The sequence below is a fragment of the Elgaria multicarinata genome, chromosome 19 (genome assembly GCF_023053635.1).
Source record: "Elgaria multicarinata webbii isolate HBS135686 ecotype San Diego chromosome 19, rElgMul1.1.pri, whole genome shotgun sequence".
NCBI lineage: Eukaryota > Metazoa > Chordata > Lepidosauria > Squamata > Anguidae > Elgaria > Elgaria multicarinata.
In genome coordinates, this window is record NC_086189.1 from 3,728,520 (window position 1) to 3,746,640 (window position 18,121).

General features: G+C 53.9%; 2 protein-coding genes across 2 annotated transcripts; one reads left to right on the forward strand and one right to left on the reverse strand.

The window, feature by feature from the left end:
* Positions 1 to 343: 343 nt before the first annotated feature.
* DPP7 (dipeptidyl peptidase 7) lies at positions 344 to 17,849 on the reverse strand. Its single transcript, XM_063144869.1, has 13 exons — positions 17,725 to 17,849; positions 16,531 to 16,644; positions 16,081 to 16,220; positions 15,758 to 15,921; positions 14,798 to 14,933; positions 14,571 to 14,652; positions 13,578 to 13,744; positions 12,307 to 12,367; positions 4,393 to 4,511; positions 2,803 to 2,959; positions 1,789 to 1,853; positions 1,493 to 1,563; positions 344 to 660 (listed from the first exon to the last, which is right to left on the reverse strand). Exons 1-13 carry the CDS (start codon positions 17,810 to 17,812, stop codon positions 495 to 497), a joined length of 1,530 nt encoding a protein of 509 aa, XP_063000939.1. The 5' UTR covers positions 17,813 to 17,849; the 3' UTR covers positions 344 to 494.
* Positions 6,186 to 11,797, forward strand: LOC134411217 (kelch-like protein 9). Its single transcript, XM_063144932.1, has 4 exons — positions 6,186 to 7,241; positions 8,462 to 8,714; positions 10,245 to 10,405; positions 11,411 to 11,797. The coding sequence occupies exons 1-4, from the start codon at positions 6,186 to 6,188 to the stop codon at positions 11,795 to 11,797; spliced, it is 1,857 nt and encodes a 618-aa protein (XP_063001002.1).
* Positions 17,850 to 18,121: the final 272 nt, after the last annotated feature.

Sequence of the window (18,121 nt, forward strand, 5' to 3'; positions counted from 1 at the left end):
TGGCTAGTGATAGGGCAGAATAATCATCAGTCTCTTACTTACCCCAATTTGGGGTATTTTGGGGTAATTTGGGCTTGCGGGCTGCAAGCCCAAATTAATTTCAGCAGGACGTGCACAAGAGCTGTTCCCGGCCAGGTCGGTTTGGCTATTGTTCTTTTCAAAGAGAGGAGAGGCAGTTGAGCAGGGAGCTTAATCGACAGCAGATAATTAAGAGCAATTAGTGGCCACTGCACCCCCCACCCCGTTCCTTTCTCTGGAGACAGGCTGTCTGTAGGAAAGACAGCCTGTCTCCAACCTGTCATGTTGGAACAGTCCACGTCCAGGAAACGCATACGAAGCAGAATGAAGCTCCTGAGGGTCCCTCCGGTTTTATTCTTGCTTGTACAACCCTGCAGCAAGACATGTCACTGCCTTGGCAGCCCTCTCTGCATGTCCAATGTCCAGCAGAATGTCTGGCCAGTTTTGGCACCGCAGTGTCGCGTGGACAACTCCTGTTAAAGGCTGGCTGCATAGTCGTTGGGGGTGACTCCCTTGAAGGCTCCAGGCGATCCCTTTGCCCCGGCGGTCTTGGCCTTGGCTGATCTCACCCAGTCACGGATAATCCTTGCTTCCTGGAGACGGGCCTCTATGGCAGAGGGCGGGTCGGCCGGGTTGGAGGCCCTGTTGGATCACCAAGCCATATGGAGTGGGTCATCAGCCATACTTTGGAGCACGCAAACACCCACTTCGGGGAATTGCAGCAATCGCAGTCCTATTTCAAATGGTGCGCATTTGAGGTTCGGGTATTTGCTATAGAACAGTCTCAACCTGGCCCACTCCAGGGGTGCTGGATGCACAACTGAGAGATGAGGGGTGTAGTCCAGCACATCTGGGGGGCTTGGTGTGTGTGTATGAAATAACAGCATTCCAGATTCCTAGAAGGCTGAAAACTCACTAGGCAAATTTGTTTTTTAAAATGGCAAGGCCTCGTGAGAGCTGCACTTGTGGGAACGGAAGAAAGGGCCTTTCTAGTCCAGCGTCCAAATTCCCACAGTTGCTAATTACATGCCCCAATGGGAGCCCCCAAAGTAATAGTCGTCTGTCTGCAACATCTGATACTCTTGCGATAGACTGCTTCTAAAAATGGGGGTCCCTCTAGGTGTCAGTGTCAGGAGCTGCCCTCCATGCACTTAATCGTCACTTGAGCATTTAAAAAGAAAACAGAAACAGCCCCCTGGCCTGTTAGAATGTTGCAGTGAGCAGGGATTACAGTCCTACAAAGGGGAAGGCGGTATCTAGAACTTCTGCACCAAGAGAGTCCCAATTTAATTGAATTGGTATAAAATCAGCAAAGGAATAAAAGTGAAAGAAGTATAACCTCACGGGGTTTAAAAGGATCCCTGTTTTTCTGGAACTGGGAGAAGGATTCATTACTCAACGCCTTTCAGGAACCACCCTCCTGTGGTGGTAGAAACGCAGCTTACCCACCCAGGCTAATTTCTACGCTACATACCGGAGATCTAGGTGATGGGCACCTCCCTTAATGACGACGGCGATCAACGAGGAGCTCAGATTCTTTCTAACCTGAAACGACAACTGAAAGTCAGACCTTTATAGTGTTTTTATCCTATGTAAACTACCCAGAGAGCTTTGGCTATGGGGTGGTATACAGATGATGATGATGATGATGATAATTTTTGAGGGCCGGACAAACTGCCAGCTGATATATGAGAAAAGACCCACCAAATGGTCTTTGGAGTGAAGGCTGCTCCCAGGGGGAGCATGTCCGCGCCTTCTCGAAATACTTACTCCGCCTCCTGCCCAGGGGTCCAAGTCTCCGTTTGAGAAGATGATGTTGCTTGCAGCAGCCAGATCTGGTGATGTCAAAAACGAGAATTGGAGAAGGTTATGCGTCGGTTCGACAGATATTGTTACGCTGCATGAAAGCCGCGGTGGCAAACCCCCATGGAACGGGATGCGACTCTCTTGCCCCAAGCGCCGGCCTGGGCCAGCTGGAAAGCGAGCGAGGAGCTCAGAGACACCTTGGGGGAGGGAGCGAAGGACACGTCGTTACACGAGGGAGTGGAGGGAGTTGGGGAGCTGCCCTGCACGGAGCCAGGGCGCTGCTGCCTTTGGCTTGGACGGGCAGCGATGGCCCTCCAGGGCTTGGGCCAGGAAAAAAGCCTTCTTTTTCTTAAGCTGGCCTATTTCTGCGCACTGGTGAAACAGGCGCTTGCTCTGCCCAGAGGCAGATTCCAGCCCCAGCATCGGGGTGGGGGGAAGAGAAGGGGAAGAAGGTTTAGAAATGGAGAGCCGGGCATAGAGGGGTGGCCTCAAAAGTCCTGCTCGTCATTTACTACCACGCGGTAGAACGGCCCTCTCCAACCGGGCACCCTGCAGACGTGTCGGAGTACGACTCCCGTATGCAGATGTGTGAGACTACAACACCCATATGCCCCCAACCAGCTCTGCAGTTGTAGTCTGACACGTCTGCCGGGTGCCACGTTGGAGCGGCACATTCTGCAGCACATCTCTCCCCACAAAGCTTGAGCGCTTCTGTTCAGGGCTCCTACCAGTCCGGAACCGGAGCCGTCACGGGTCTGGAGGAGTGTCTCACCCGGCCCAGTGGCCTGACGGTTCCAGTTCCTCCCTCAAAAAAATTTTTTTTTTGCCTCCAGGGTGAGTTTGGGACGGAGGACAGCCCTCGGGTTTGGCCCAGAGAGCTTCTTCCGGACACTGCTCCGTGCTCTAAAGGGTGGTTCCGGGCCAAAGAGAGTGAACTAAAGAGGAGGAGAAGGAGGAGGCGGCACCACCATTTCTCACCGCTGCCCCAGAAGTCAGTGGAGAGCCACGAGGGCCGGGGGCGAACCCCCCATTTCCGGAAGCAGTACTGGTCCCTGGCGGCTTCTGTGAAGGGGATCTCCGGGAACATGTCGGTCACGTTGTTGCTGTCGAACGTTAAGTTGATCTCGGTGCAGGCCTGGAACAAGGAAAGGAGTGAGCGAGGCAGCGACTCCCCTTCGGACCCAACTGCCACAATACCAAACAGGCTGGGTCTTCAGGGTGCTGCAACCCAAAGGCCCTCCAGATGTTGTGGAGTACAACTCTCTGTACTCCTGCCCACTGGGCACACTGGACGGGAGTTTAATTCCCAAAACATCTGGAAGGCACCAGGTTGTTGAGGGGCTGCAGAAGAGCCGGAAGGCAGAGGGGGCTTCCTCGGAAGAGAAAGGGGGGTACAGAGTGCAGTACGTGCTGGGACCAGGAGGAGATGTTTTCCCTTAGTGGGGGGCTTTTTAAAATTCACAGCACTCCAGTAGAAGGAAACCTGTGGATGACACGACCTGCTCAAAGAAGCAGTTTAAAAGCATGTTATTCAGAAACTGGGAAGGGCCACGGACTGGATGGCCGTCGAAAGGCGCGGTTTGAATCTCATACAATCGCTACGCGAAATGCCTTCATATAACGTACGGTTCAGCTGCAAGCGGAACTTTGTATGCTGTTCCGGTTGACCCCTCTCAAAAAGTGGTATTACAGCGCTGGAAGAGGAGGAGAAAGGGGCACCTAAAATGACCCAGGGGTCAGTGCATCTTCCCTACGAGGAGAGGCTAACGATGGGAATTGCAGTCCAAAACATCTGGAGGGGTCCTGGTTCAGGAAGGTTGGAGCTAAAGCATCTGGGTCTTTGCCACTTGGAGGAAAAAAAGGTGATTCAGGGGAGGTATGATGGAAATTTGTAACATTCAGAGAAACCAGGATGATCAAGGGTCTGGAAACAAAGCCCTATGAAGAGAGACTGAAAGAACTGGGCATGTTTAGCCTGGAGAAGAGAAGACGGAGGGGAGACATGAGAGCACTCTTCAAATACTTGAAAGGTTGTCACACAGACGAGGGCCAGGATCTCTTCTTGATCCTCCCAGAGTGCAGGACACGGAATAACAGGTTCCAGTTAAAGGAAGCTAGATTCCAGCTGGACATCAGGAAAAACTTCCTGACTGTTAGAGCAGTACGACAATGGAATCAGTTACCTAGGGAGGTTGTGGGCTCTCCCACACTAGAGGCCTTCAAGAGGCAGCTGGACAAGCATCTGTCAGGGTTGCTTTAGGGTGAATTCCTGCATTGAGCAGGGGGTTGGACTCGATGGCCTTATAAGCCCCTTCCAACTCTGCTATTCTATGATTCTATGATTATGTCTGGCGCGTGGACTAAAACAGAGGAAGGTTTTCCTTCCTTATAATGTTAGAACTTTGGGTCACCTGCCAAAATTGATGGGCAGAAGATTCAAGGCAGCCCCTTCTCCACGCGAAGCACCGTCAAACTTATGGAACTCACTGCCACAAGAGGCTACAGAGGAAGGTCAGGGTAAGCCACCAATTGCATTTCACTCCTTTTCTCCCACCCCCACAAACATACCTGATAGTCCCACGCATCGGCATCTGAGCCCGTGCCGCAGCCGGTGGGGTCGGCACATTTCCGGTACTGCTTGTAAATGTCAAAACATGGAACGGTGCCAGTGGAGTTGTAGAATAACCCTAGTGGGCGAAGGAGAAGGAGGTTGAGCCCTGCCCATTCCAGAGGGTCAGGGGAAGAAGGCTGGACAACTTAGAGAGAGCCGGGGTGGGGTAGCGGTCAGAGCGTTGGACTGGGACTCAGGAGACCCGGGTTCTAGTCCCCACTCGGCCATGAAGCTCTCCCTAGGTGACTTTGGTCCCTAGGTCCTTGCCTTTCAGCCTGACCTACCTCACAGGGGGATTGTGAAGAGAACATGGAGAGGAGTAGGACCATGTGAGCCGCCATGGGCTCCTTGGAGGAAAGGGTGGGATATAAAGTGATGAAGGGGTTGAATAGCCGTCCTGATGAGGGACGCTTAACGTCTTGGGGACTTTTCAGCTCTTGAAAAATAACAAGTAACGGGGATATTTGTTATTTATTACTTTATTTTATTGATTAAATGATACTTATATACGACTTAAAATAACTCTTTAAGCGGCTTACGTACAGTAATATTAATCAAACATTGTTTAAAACACACTACTGAAAAACAATGACAACTGCAAGAACAGTAAAAAGCAAAGTTCAAATGAGTTAAACAGAGCAGCATCCTGATTAACGGCAATTAATTACAAGCCAGAGATAGGATAACATGATGCACAGTGTGAAGAAAGAAGACAGGAACCTCCTTCCCCGACCCCACCCCGTTCATAACATCCGGGCAGCGCATCCAGGCCAGACCAAAGGAAGCACGTCTTCACCCAAAGGCATTGTTAGCTCATGGAATTTGCTGCGACAAGCTGTGGCAAAGGCTTTAAAAAAAGCGCTGGAGAAGGAATCATTGAGTCGCAGGGTCAGAAGGGACCTTTGGGATCATGCAGTCTGACCCCCGTGTTCAATGCAGGATCTGCAATACGCAGGATGCAGCTATGACACCCCTGACAGGAGCCTGCCCGGGCTCTGCTTCAGTCCCTCCCCAGGCCAGAGTCTGTCCCTCCCAGTGCTGAACGGCTGTCAGGAGGTTTCTCCGAATGCTTAGCCAAGGGCAATACTGGCCACGAGAGCTAGATGGACCCCCCACGCTGAGAGGCAGTCTACCGCAAGAGGTTGGCCCTTGCTTGCAGGTTTCCCAGGGGAGTCCAGTCAGCCTTTGGAAATGGGACACTGGACCGGATTGCGCTTGCTTGACAACTCGGGGCCCATCCGTTCGTCACCCTGGGGCCGATGCAGGAGAAATCGCGGGAAGGCCAGAGCTTCCCTGGCTGTGCTGCTACCCAGAAGCAAGTCCAGTGCATCGCAGCCCGTTCCAGGGCGAGGGCTCTGACAGGCAGGGGGCAAGTCCAGGCTTGCTTCCTGGCCCGCGGCGAGAGCCACTTCAGGCATGACCGGGGAGCGGAGTCGACACGGCACCTTTGTGGCTGTGAATAGGCTCGTGGGAGGGAGGCCGGGCCTTGGAAATGCCGCATCAGCTGACCGGCTCTCATAGTAGCCCAGGAGAAACAACAACACTGAAAGCCAAACACGGATCCCATCCGCAGTGCGTCCAAAGAGGCCGGCCAGTCCCGCCCGCCAGCTGGGCCCAGAGAATTGGGGTCTCCGCATTTGAAAGGCAGAGGCCTCTGGGTTGGAGAGAGAAGCTTCGAGCAGAGCGAGGCTGGAGGGTGGCTTGGGAGGGCCCTCCCCTCGTGGGCGACCGTGCCGTGGCTCCTGGAGGGATGGCTCTCAGCAGCCACGCCTGGGCCCGGGGCCAGTGCCTCTCCTCAGAGACCTACCTGCCCAAACTCCTCGAGGCGCTGGGGAGCCTGCGCTCGCAGGAGGCCCTGTGCGACGTGACGCTGGAGGCCGGGGGCGGCTCGTTCCCTGCACACAAGGCCATCCTGGCCGCGGCCAGCAGCTACTGCAAGGTGCGCTTCATGAGGGACGCCGCAAGCCGCTGCGCCCGCCTCAAGCTGGCCTCGGTCACAGCCCGGGGCCTGCAGAACGTCCTGGCGTTCGTTTACTCCAACCAATTGGAGCTGACTCTCCAGACAGTGGAGGAGACCTTCAAGGCGGCAGAGGCGCTGCTGGTGCGCGAGGTCATGAGCCTGTGCTTCCGGTTCCTGGAGGAGGGCTTGAACCGCCACACCTGCCTGGACGTCCTCAACCTGGCAAAGCGGCTCGGCCCGGAAGACTTGAAGCAGAAAGCCATGCGCTGCGTGAGCAGGCACTGCTGCGAGATCCTGGCGGATCCGTCGCTGCTGAAAGGGCTGGATAGGGCTACTCTGTGCGAGGTCTTAGACAGCGCGGACATCGAAGAGCTCAGCGAGCTAGAGCTGTTCCAGGCGGCCATGCGCTGGGTGCGCTACAACGGTGCGCCCCTGAACCACGCGGCCGATATTTTCAAGCGGATCCGGTTCCCCCTCATACCTCTCTGTGATCTGCAGAGGTTCGTCCTGGAGGTTCCTGTCATGAAGACGGAGCCGGCTTGTCGGCGCCACTTGCAGGAGGCCTTCCATTACCACTCGCAGTTGTACGCCCAGCCGGTTCTGCAGAGCGAGCGCACGATGGTCCGCGCAGGCACCAACGCTCTGCTCATTATTGGCGGCCGGTCGGCAGACAACGCCATCTGCGGCCACGTGTGGGCCACAGACCAGAGCTGCCGAACGTGGAAAAACATCGGAAAACTCCACGGGCCTGTGTACAACCACTGTGTCGCTGTGATCCACAACTTCGTCTTTGTGATGGGAGGCCAGGACAGGTTTGACCCGTCAGGACAATGCCCGTCCAACAAGGTAAGTGGCAAAGCTTAAAATGAAAAGAAGCCCACGGCAGCTGGTTTGCGTGCAAGTTCACCTAGAAGCAACCAGTGCGATGTCTTCCGATTCCGAGTGTGGAGGTGAGTTCCTCGTAAAGCAGGCCGCTAACCTTCTTACGAGACCTCTTTGTGTTTCAATGGGCAAATGTTCCGTAAGGTTCTTTCCTTCAGAAGCTGCGCTCAGTTCTCCTCTTTCAGTCTGAGATTTTTTAAAACAAGTAACAACATACCCGCCCATTCACCGACTCTTTCTTTTCTGGGACGCCTTGTTATATGCTTGTTTCTGACCTTGAATCGTACCAGTTGCTGCACAACACCAGAGATCATGCAGGGTCCCCGTCACTCTCCGGTCCTGCACCTCAGACAAGTTATTCAAAGCCACATGTGTCTGTGCAAATATTCAATGTTATAAAGGGAGGGAAGTGCCGGAATAATCACACACCCCAATCCTCAGAGGAGGAAATGTAGAGATGCAGACCACGAAAAATATCAGCAAGGCACAAAGTTCGACCCAAGGTCGAACTTCAACAAAGTGGGGCAGAGGCAAGATCGATGCAACGCATGGGGAGCCAACCCAGTTGAGCCCCTGAGCACGTCCCATGCCAGTTCTGCGCTACCTCTTTGCAACGCAGTCACCTGAGGGAACTGCATGGATTCCAAGGCCTTGCTTACGTTGGTGTCCTCTTCAGCCTCAGTTTTCCTTTAATCTGCTCAGAGGAATCTGGGCGCAAACTCCACTTCTCTGTCCGCCTACGTTCAACAAAGTCCCAGCCACCTCAGAACAGGAGCTGCGTAGCACCGTTTGGGGCTTGTGGAGGGACGTCCGTTCATTCTGGAATGAAACTTAACAGCCCTCGTGGAGTCCCCTGGCCTTGGCGACGTGCCTAAACGGTCCCCTTTTCGGCAGAGGGAGCCTCCCCACGCCAGCATTTGGCTCTGCACGGAGAGCTGAGGGAGGCAGAGGCTGAAAGAACGGACCAGGCAGGTGGCAAACGAAAGGCCAATATTGCAGACACACAGGTGTGGCCTAGATGTAAGGGACTCCACTTCCATTCCGGTATCAAAAGAAGGAAGAAATGGGAGCTGCTTCGTTGGGGGAGGGGGGAACTCCTCGCCTGCTCCTGGCTGCACGAGAGCCCTTACGTCCCCCACAGGAGAGGACCCCTGAACCCCCTTCCTTCCCTCTTCCGGCTCCAGGTCTTCAGGTTCGACCCTCGCCACGACATGTGGCTCCAGGTGGCGAGCATGCTGGCGCGGCGGACCCGCTTCCACGCGGCGGCCCTGAACGACCGCCTGGTGGCCGTGGGGGGAGGAGCGCTGCTTGGGGCGCTCACCGACACGGCGGAGGAATACCACCCCGCCGAGAACGAATGGCGGCCCATTGCGCCCTTCCCCATGCCTGTGGCCGACCACGCGGGGGCCACCCACAAGGGGATCCTCTACGTGTCAGGTGAGAGACCATTGTGGCTCTGGCGAGGCGGCTGTGGCATTTCCAAGGGAAGTCCTGCTCCAAGGCCAGGTGACGGCTGCTGTCGGATGGGAAGAGCCCGGCTCCTTGGCCCCGTTCTAGGATGGGTGCCTCCCCCCTCCCCCCATGGAGGTCGCTGGCTTTAAGGGCACAGACAGGCAAAGTGAGAATTCAAAGCACTTCCTGATGTGGCCGAGATCCACATGCCAGTGACCTCCAGGTTAGACCACTGCCTAACCTGTGCTCCAAATAGGGCTGCTTCTGAAGACCGTTCAGAAACCGTCGTCGGTTCAGAACGCAGCTGCCGCGACACCAGCCATCCCAATCACAGACACGCTGGCATTCGGTCCACTTCTGGGCCCAGTTCAAAGCGCCGGTTCTGACCTTTAAAGCCCCTTTGTGGCTTCAGACCAGGATACTTGACAGACTCCGTATAGGTCTAATTGTACGTTAAGGTCTTCTGCAGGTTCCCCTGCTAACTGAAGGTCAGACGAAAGGCTGCTTGCGTTAAACTATGGAACTGGCTATCACAAGATGTAGTGATGGCCACCAATTTGGATGGCTTTAAAAGGGAGTTAGACAAATTCCTGGAGATGGTTAACAAGCGCTGCTAGTCCAGACGGCTATGTGTTACTTCCAGGATCAGAGGCAATAAGCCTGTGTGCACCAGTTGCTGGGGAACATGGGCAGGAGGGTGCTGTTGCACCGTGTCCTGCCTGTGGGTCCTTATTGACAGCTGTTTGGCCACTGTGGGAACAGAGTGCTGGATTGGACGGACCCTTTGGTCTGATCCAGTAGGGCTCTTCTTATGTCTTGTATGTTCTTTTACGTTTTTGGATTTGTATTTCCATTTTTTTTGGGGGGGGGGTATTTTCTTCTTATATAAAACACCAAGAGGAGATTTTAATTGGAAAAATGGCATGAAAAATGTCTAAAAAACCATATGTAGCATCCCAGTGAATCAAATTCTGGCGCATGTTCTATTTTCCTAGCTGGCCGCCCCACTGCTGCCACCTTCTTCTGATGGCGCACGGAGGTTGTTCCGCTTCCATTTTGGGAGTTTGGCTGTGGGGGCCCTTTGTTGCCCAGAAACAGGAGGTGGGGGCAGAGGAGTCCGTGGCGAGGAGTGCCTGAAACGGACGCTGCAAATAACCTTTAATCAGATACATTTGGCTGTGGAGGGCTCTGGTGCCCACCGGAGGGGGGAGGAGCTGGGATGTGGGGGAGGCCCCACCAGCGGAGGACAGCATTCCTTTTACTGGTGCGTTACAGCCCCCCACCCCACCCCCACTGAAGAAAGGCTCTCAGTAGCAGTTTTCATCCCTTTTTAATAGTTCTCTCTATGCGCCTCGATACCTGAGAAGGCCTACCTTAGCTGTAGGCAACATATTCTGTATGGAGGCCTCAATCCCCTGCATCTTGAGGAGCAGGGAAGGAAAAGCCAGACAGAAAGCAGGCCGGTGGGTGCCTCTCCAACAGAGGGGTCATCTCCTCTCCTCCCATTTGCACCAGGGGGTTTCGCTGAAGGTAAAACTTTACGGGACACGTACAGCTACCTCTCCCGCCTGCGCCGGTGGATCAGGAACCGGCCGATGAGCTTTGCCCGGTGCGACCATGGGATGGCAACGGTTGGAGACAGAATCTTCTGCATTGGAGGAAGGGCCCAGACACAGGTAGGCGGACTTCGAAAGAACACGGGAACCGTTGCGGTGGGCTGCCCAGCCGGGCCCTTCGCGCGCGCTCCTGCCCAGCGGTCCCATTACCTGCTCTCGCTTCTGGCTCTTCATCATGGCCCCTTTTCAGTGCAGCTTCATTCATTTTTCTTTTAAGCACATCCTGTCTGTGGTAGTTGACTGGCTCTAGAGAAGGAGGGATGCATGGGTTTTCTTAAATCTCTCCGTGTCTTGCAGATTGTCTGGCGTCTTTCATTTTTTCATCCAATCAATGACGGAACTGGATTTTTTAAAAAACCAGAATTTCGTCCTGGAATTAATGCAATTCCCCCCACCCCAAAGTGAAAAAAAAACCCAGTCTGCAAGTCCATGGGCATCAGGAAAACCTTCCTGACTGTTAGAGCAGTACAACAATGTAACCAATGAGCTAGGGAGGTGGTGGCCTCTCCCACACAAGAGGCCTCCAAGAGGCAGCTGGACAGCCATCTGTCAGGGATGCTTTAAGGTGGGTTCCTGCATTGAGCAGGGGGTTGGACTTGATGGCCTTAGAGGCCCCTTCCAACTCTACGATTCTATGGAAAACACATGATTCAGAAAATACGGCCCACTGTGGGGTCTGCAGGTCAGATTCATAAATTCGAATTCATTTGAATCCCTTAGAGCCGGAGCCGGAGGGGCCCCTGCTGCCCACCAGATGGTCTTTAATGGAGTCGGCAACACGGGGTTTTTTTCCTGCCTGTGGGCTGGGAGCGGCACCCGCTGCGCTCGGACCCCTTCCAGCGAGTGAAGCCTCTTCCAGCTCCAGGGCTGAATCATTTCTGGAGGGATGCGTTCCAGACAGGGGTGGGGGTGGGTGGGAGGTGAGGCTGCAGGCAGATGAGGTGAGGCCAAAGGTAAAAAGGAGAGAGTAAAAATTGCCCCCCCCCCGGCCTCATCTGTCCTTTAAGGGGAGCAGGATGCAGCCCTGTGACAACCCTCCGTGGCCCCTGTGCTTCTTCTTCCCAGGCCGAGGAGTGGGCCCCCGTGAACGAGGCGGAGTACTACTGCCCCGTCACCGACCAGTGGACGCTGCTCAGCCTCTCGGCCTTTGACCTCTGCCAGTTCGGCCTTGCAGAGCACCAGCTGCAGCTCTACATCACGGGCGGCGGGTCGCTGCGACGGCGGAGCAAAGAGGACGGGGTGTTTGTCTGCAAGCCTGGCGGGAAAGCCTGGGAGAAGGCCGGCTCCTTGCCCACGGCTCTGGCGGACCACGCCTGCTGCTTTGTGCGGCTGCCACGGCGGATCACGGGGGGGCGGCGGCAGGACGGAGAAGGGCCCTCGGCTCCCGGTCGGAAGAAATCCACCCTCAACCTCTTCGTCACCAACAAGTACAGCCCCCAGCCAGCTCCTTAGAGAGGCGGAGCGACTTTGCGGGGACATCTTCTGGAGCGAGCCCCACGGAAATCGACGGGGACAGGGCTGGATGGGCTCCTGGACCACGATTCGGAGGGTTGGGAGTGAGATTCAGGTCTTTGCGCTCCCTTGTCCGCATGGGGCTGGAAGAGATTTGAAGTCCCTGCTGCTGGTTTGACCACCGTTTGCTGCGGTGTCCAACTGCGCTTTCAGCAAAAGTTTGTGTATAAGGCAGAATCCCAAACCACGTCGTTCCCCGCCTTTCAATCCTGGTTTGTGGCCAAACTACGCTTTGCCCTTTACCAGAAGCAGAACCTTCTCATCCTCTCCCCCTCGGGCTCTGGGGGAAAGAGAAGGAAGCACGTGAGCCCACGTTCTTCTGGCTGCTAGTTCCGGACCCACCAAAAGCCTCGCTTGGAGGACGCTCCGAATGCACTTTTTCGTTCCCAGATCCGACACAGCCGGGGCAAAGCCTTGGGACCAAACTCCGACGCCTCCCTGCTACTCACCGCTAATTGCTGCCAAGCCTCGGATCCGGTCCTTCTGCTCCAGCATCAGTTCGCAGCCCACCTGAGTTAACACACATAGGCCGGGTTAGGTTTCCAGAGAGCCAAAGAGAAGGCAGAGGCCTTGGCTGAAGCTAAGAAGAAGGCTTTGGAGTTCCCCAAAAATGACGGAGGCTGTTCATGCAGGCTAAGTGGGTGACTTGGGGGGCTCTCTGGAGATTTTGGACTACAGCTAGCATAGCTAATGGTGAGGGACCATGGGATTTGCAGTCCAAAACATATGGAGGGACACAAATTGCCCACCCCGGGTGAAAGTCTGTCACAAGCACCATCTAAACCAGACCTCCCTAATCTGGGAGGCCCTCCCGTATTGGACTTCAACTCCCATAATCCCCCAGCCAGCATTGACGTCCAATACCCCTGGAGGGGCCCCCAGATTAGGGAAGTCTGGTTTAAACTGTACACTTGCTGGGATGAAGGCCAAAATTCCTGTATTAACTTTACCAGCAGTAAAAAGGTTTTTTAAACAAGTATCATCTTAGCTCAGTTCGCTTCCTGCCGAGTTTGCAGGCTACACAGAAAAGAACTGAGCTACTTTGCCGCTGATGTGGAGCACCTCTGTTTCAAGGAATACTAGCAAGCCGCAAAGCCGCCCTAGGATTTCCAGAATTTCTCAGGGGAGGGGGGGAACTAGGAATGACTGTTAACCCAGTTGTAGAACTTGCCTGATTACCTTGTGGCGGAAATAAATCAGCAGCAAGGCAAGGAAGCTTTACAAAGGTTCTGTGCATGTGTGCATGTGGATGGTGATTTAAAATAAAACAAAATTACAAAATAAACGCTGAAATGACTCCTGGAGTTACGTGTGGGCTAATTTTGGAAAGCTGGCTCAACCAGTCGGAGGTCTAGCATACAGATATGCCCGAAGACAGGGACGGGGAATGTACAGTCCTCCATGCTGCTGGACTGCAACTCTTCATACCTCACTATTGGCTCTGTTGGCTAGGGAAGGGCCGTAGCTCAGAGTGGCAGAGCCCCTGCTTTGAATGCAAAATGTCATGGGTTCGATCCCTGCCTTCTCCAGTAAGGATAAGGAAAGAATCCTGCCTGAAACCCTGGAGGGCCGCTGCTGCCAGTCCATGTCGACAATACTAGGCTAGATGGATCAAGGGTCTGACTCAGTATAAGGTAGCTTCTCGTGGCTGATGGGAATTGCAGTCTAACAACATCTGAAGGGCACCAGGTTAGGGAAGGCGGGTCCCTGTAGCCCTTACCTTGACAGGGTTCGCTGGGAAATGGCCCATGAAGTCGGTCTCGTAAGGGTAGTCCATCATAGCCATCATGGTGAAGGCGTTCCGGGCAAATTCAAAGAGCTGGTAGATGTCACCCTTGGTTGAAAGCTTTTCGCAAGTAGACATCTCACTGCTGATCTGCTCGTAAGCTGGATGAGGACAAAAGAGACGGGCAGCACACTCCCAAGCACGGCTGCTCAGACCCAAGTCCCACGGTGTCCCAGGATGCTTACTGCCTCGTAAGTGTGTTTAGAACGGCAGCCTAAGTAGGTTTCTTTGTGTGATGCAATGTTGTGAGTGCGGGACTCCGCGTAGCAGGCTGACGCAGCAGATGGAGGATTCCTGCTTTCATTTCAAAACAAAACAAAGTTTCTAGGCCTTATGGTTTTAGAGCTTGGTTTGAAACGGCAATGTTTAGTTGCTGAAGTGGGTTGATTTAAAACATCTTGATCGACTAAAAAGGGCTCTCCGGTTAATTGGGCAGCTAATTTTTTTAAAAATGTGTTGTTTCTTTTAAAAATGCAAGTACTTACAAAAAACACACATGCCAAGCATAGTAAAGAGATGCTCCCTCCCGTGCATGAGGGAAGGAAGGAAGCCTCTTCCAGGATAATGCCTGCTGCAACAGACAAGTGCCTCTTCTAAAACCATAGTGTCTTTACAACTGCTGTATTTTCTCACATACAGGTTGCTCAATTAAATCAACTAAAACTCATACAATTAAGTGACTAATGCCACAGTTCTTAAAACTCCTCTAAAATGAAGGATTTATTCCAGCCTTCTCAAAGCTGGGGGCCTCCAGGTGTTTTGGACTACAACACCCAGCATTCCTGTCCACTGACCCTGCTGGTGGGAGCTGAAATCCATAACATCCAGCGGGCTAACTGCTTTACTCTACAACTACTCCAGGAGTTCACAGCACAAAATTCCCCTTGCAGGTGGCTGTTCTCTACGGGACAAGTGTGCTCACTTTACCTCCAGCCAGGTACAGGTCATTGATTTGCCGGAATGCTTCCTGTACAGCCGTGGCGCAGTCCGGACTGTAGTTCTGAAAATCCTGGGAGAAAAAGAAAAAGGCCGTCACTGGTGTGTTTGAGAGGCTTTCACCCTACTTTGCAGATTCCTAATACCCTTTTATCATGAGGACTAATGGCCGTGTCCTTTAGGAGGAAGTAAATCTGACGAAAGTGGCTTCTACTTACCGCCGTGACGTCCTTGAAGAACTGGCTGGAGTCTCCTATCCCAGCCACGGAGAGCACAGGGGCACTGGCAGCGAGCGCGCCAGCCACGACGTTGGGATACTTCATTCTCATGTATGCGCTGAGCATCCCCCCATAACTGCAGAGCAGGAAAGATGAGAGAGAGGAAGAAGCGGACTTTGTTTTCGACGAGACGAGAGATCCAGCAGGGCCGCTTGCTCACTGAAGGAGCGAGGGGCTGCAGCCTCCCCCAAAACTTCGGACTGTCAATGCTGATTCACCATCCCCGGGAGTCTAAATGGCGTGATGAAAAGTGGACAAAATGGTGGGCGGATCTGGTCCAAACTGCTTCTTCCCTTCTCTTGAGGCTGGTCCCAAACCCAGACCCCCTATAGCTCAAAAGAAAAGGAGATACTGGCCCCAGACAAGATGGGGAAAAGTATGGCCCTGCCCAGCAAGGTTATCTCTTCTCTCCAAACAGGAGGCAGCCAGAGATAAATGTCTCGAGGAAAAAAGCTCCAAAGAGCTCCCATCCCAGTGGCCCACAGTGTGTGTGTGGGAAGCTAGGGCTTCCACCCCAACCCCAGAGATACTGGGGTATAACCTGACTAAATTCCCATAATGCCTTGCACGTGGGACTGCCCTTGAAGATCCAAGACCCTGATCCGAGGTCAGAGGTAGCGGTCCGGCCACAGACCCAGGAATCCAAATTCCCTGGCAGCGCAGGGAGAACCACGCTTGTTGCCTCTCCAAGGTCCCAAAGACAATCCTGGTGAAGAAGGAAAGGGGTGTGCTGGATTGGTGCGTGTGTGTGTGTTCAGAGGCTGATGGACATCCCGATAGGATCGCACCCTATGCTGCTCTTGCGTATCTTCCAGCTCAGTTAGTTTTAATGGCATTTTATTATTCCCGTCATTATTAAGAAGAAAGTGAAAGGGACGGAGGGAGCAAACACAAACTCACCTGCCTCCAAAAGCGATGACGGGCGCATCCCGCGCTTTGTATTGCCACTTCAGCTCTCTGACAAGCACGGCGTAGTCGGCGAGGGCTTGCTCGACGCTTAGCAAGCCAGCGTTTTCCCCTTGCAGCGACGCAGCTCCGAACGGAAGTGACTTCCCATAGTACCTCTGGAAAAACATGACAGAAACACAAGGGGTGGCTCAAGTGTCATCGGGACTCCTCTGTCGCCGTCTTCCTCCACACAAAGGTGCCACGGCTGTGTGTGGGCTCCAGGGAGGGGCGTGGGGGGGGAGGATGCCTGGCCCGCAGGTGAAACACACACTCACGTGCTCCGCAAAGACCACCAGGGCTCCCTGCTGCTCAGCCAGCTCCAGGACGAAGCCACAATTCTGAGCAAAGGCCCAGACGTCTCCTTCATTCCCGGTGTAGAAAAAGAGGGGTCCGACATCCTTCTTCCAGAATTTATCTGTGCGAGACAGTCAGCAATTGCAGGAGGGAGCAACTTAGAAAAAGGAACAGCAGTAGAAACGTAAAGACCTCTCAAGACTTGCAAGCAGGATTATGTCAACCTTCCCCCCACGGCGAACTTTCCAATAAATGAACTAGGGACGTTTGAGAATTTCGTTCGTGTTCGTAAATCATGCAAACATGTCCCATCCAGAGCATAATTCTGGGGAAGGTTTTGCAATTTCCCAAGCTTGCATTTGCGTTCAAAAGCGCGCACTTTGGAAAGTTCTTACATAAGTTCACCATTACCACCCCTTCTGACAGCTTACCTGTGATGAGGTATCTCTGGGCAAAGGTTTTGTTGCTGTAGGTTTCAAAATTGAAGTGGTCCAGCCACTGCTGAAAATATCTCTCTTCAAAAACAGGCTGTGGCGTTCTGTAAGCTTGAAGAAGAAGAAGAAGAAGAAGACTTTCAACTAGGAGCTAGATTTAAAAGGACCGGCCGTCAGCAGTCCGACGCCTCGGAACCCAATCTGTCAGTTCTCTGCTCTGCAGTGGTTTCGTGCACAAGGAGTAGTTGTGCTTTTCCTCTGTTCTTCCCTTCCCCCTGCCAAACATCAATTGCCTACAGACAGCATACCTGGGATCCAAGAAAATGAAACAAGGGGGCCTGTGAGAAGCAGCAGGTGGCGCTTCAGTCCCACAAGGCAACTCTGAGCATGAGCAAAGGGCACTTTGGTACTGCAAAGCAATTCTTAAGCATGGGAAGAGGGCACTTTGGTCCTCCTGCAATGCAACTCTGAGCATGGGCAGAGGGCACTTTGGTACTGCAAAGCAATTCTTAAGCATGGGAAGAGGGCACTTTGGTCCTCCTGCAATGCAACTCTGAGCATGGGCAGAGGGCACTTTGGTACTGCAAAGCAATTCTTAAGCATGGGAAGAGGGCACTTTGGTCCTCCTGCAATGCAACTCTGAGCATGGGAAGAGGGCACTTTGGTCCTCCTGCAATGCAACTCTGAGCATGGGCAGAGGGCACTTTGGTACTGCAAAGCAATTCTTAAGCATGGGAAGAGGGCACTTTGGTCCTCCTGCAATGCAACTCTGAGCATGGGCAGAGGGCACTTTGGTCCTCCTGCAATGCAACTCTGAGCATGGGCAGAAGGCACTTTGGTCCTCCTGCAATGCAACTCTGAGCATGAGCAGAGGGCACTTTGGTCCTCCTGCAATGCAACTCTGAGCATGGGCAGAGGGCACTTTGGTCCTCCTGCAATGCAACTCTGAGCATGGGCAGAGGGCACTTTGGTCCTCCTGCAATGCAACTCTGAGCATGAGCAGAGGGCATTTTGGTCCTCCTGCAAAGCAACTCCAGCCAGCGACACCTTGAAATAAGCAAGAGGGGAGGGAGATAAATAAATAAATGTGCCTCTGACCATATGCTGAGTTCCCCTCTTTCATTCCGGTTAGCCCCCCTCCCCTCCTGCCACACGCCCCTGTCCGGAGGGCGCCGCCCCGAGGAGCCTCACCTGCCGGCGACCCCCGCACCGCCCCTAGGAGCAGCAGCAGTACTAGTGGGGCGAGAAGGCGCAGGGAGTCCGCGGGCCGCGTTTCCATGGCGACTGCCTCCGCGGGGTCCTTTTTGGCAGTGTGGGGGGGGCGGTCACATGCGATACACCCGAGCGACTCACGTGTGCGGCAGCTGGTAAGAGGGAAGTCATGTGATCTCTCTACGGGCGGGGAAGGAGCAAGAGGAGGCCGGGCTGCCGTCGCCATAGTTACCGAGGCGCCGCCATCTTGCGTACCGAGGCAAATTCGCCCTCCCTTACTGGCTTGCCTGGAAGCCCCGCCCCTTTGCCCTAAGTACACTCTGCACACGCTTAGGGGCAGCACCATGCTTTCTTTCTTGTAAATTCCAGATCGTGG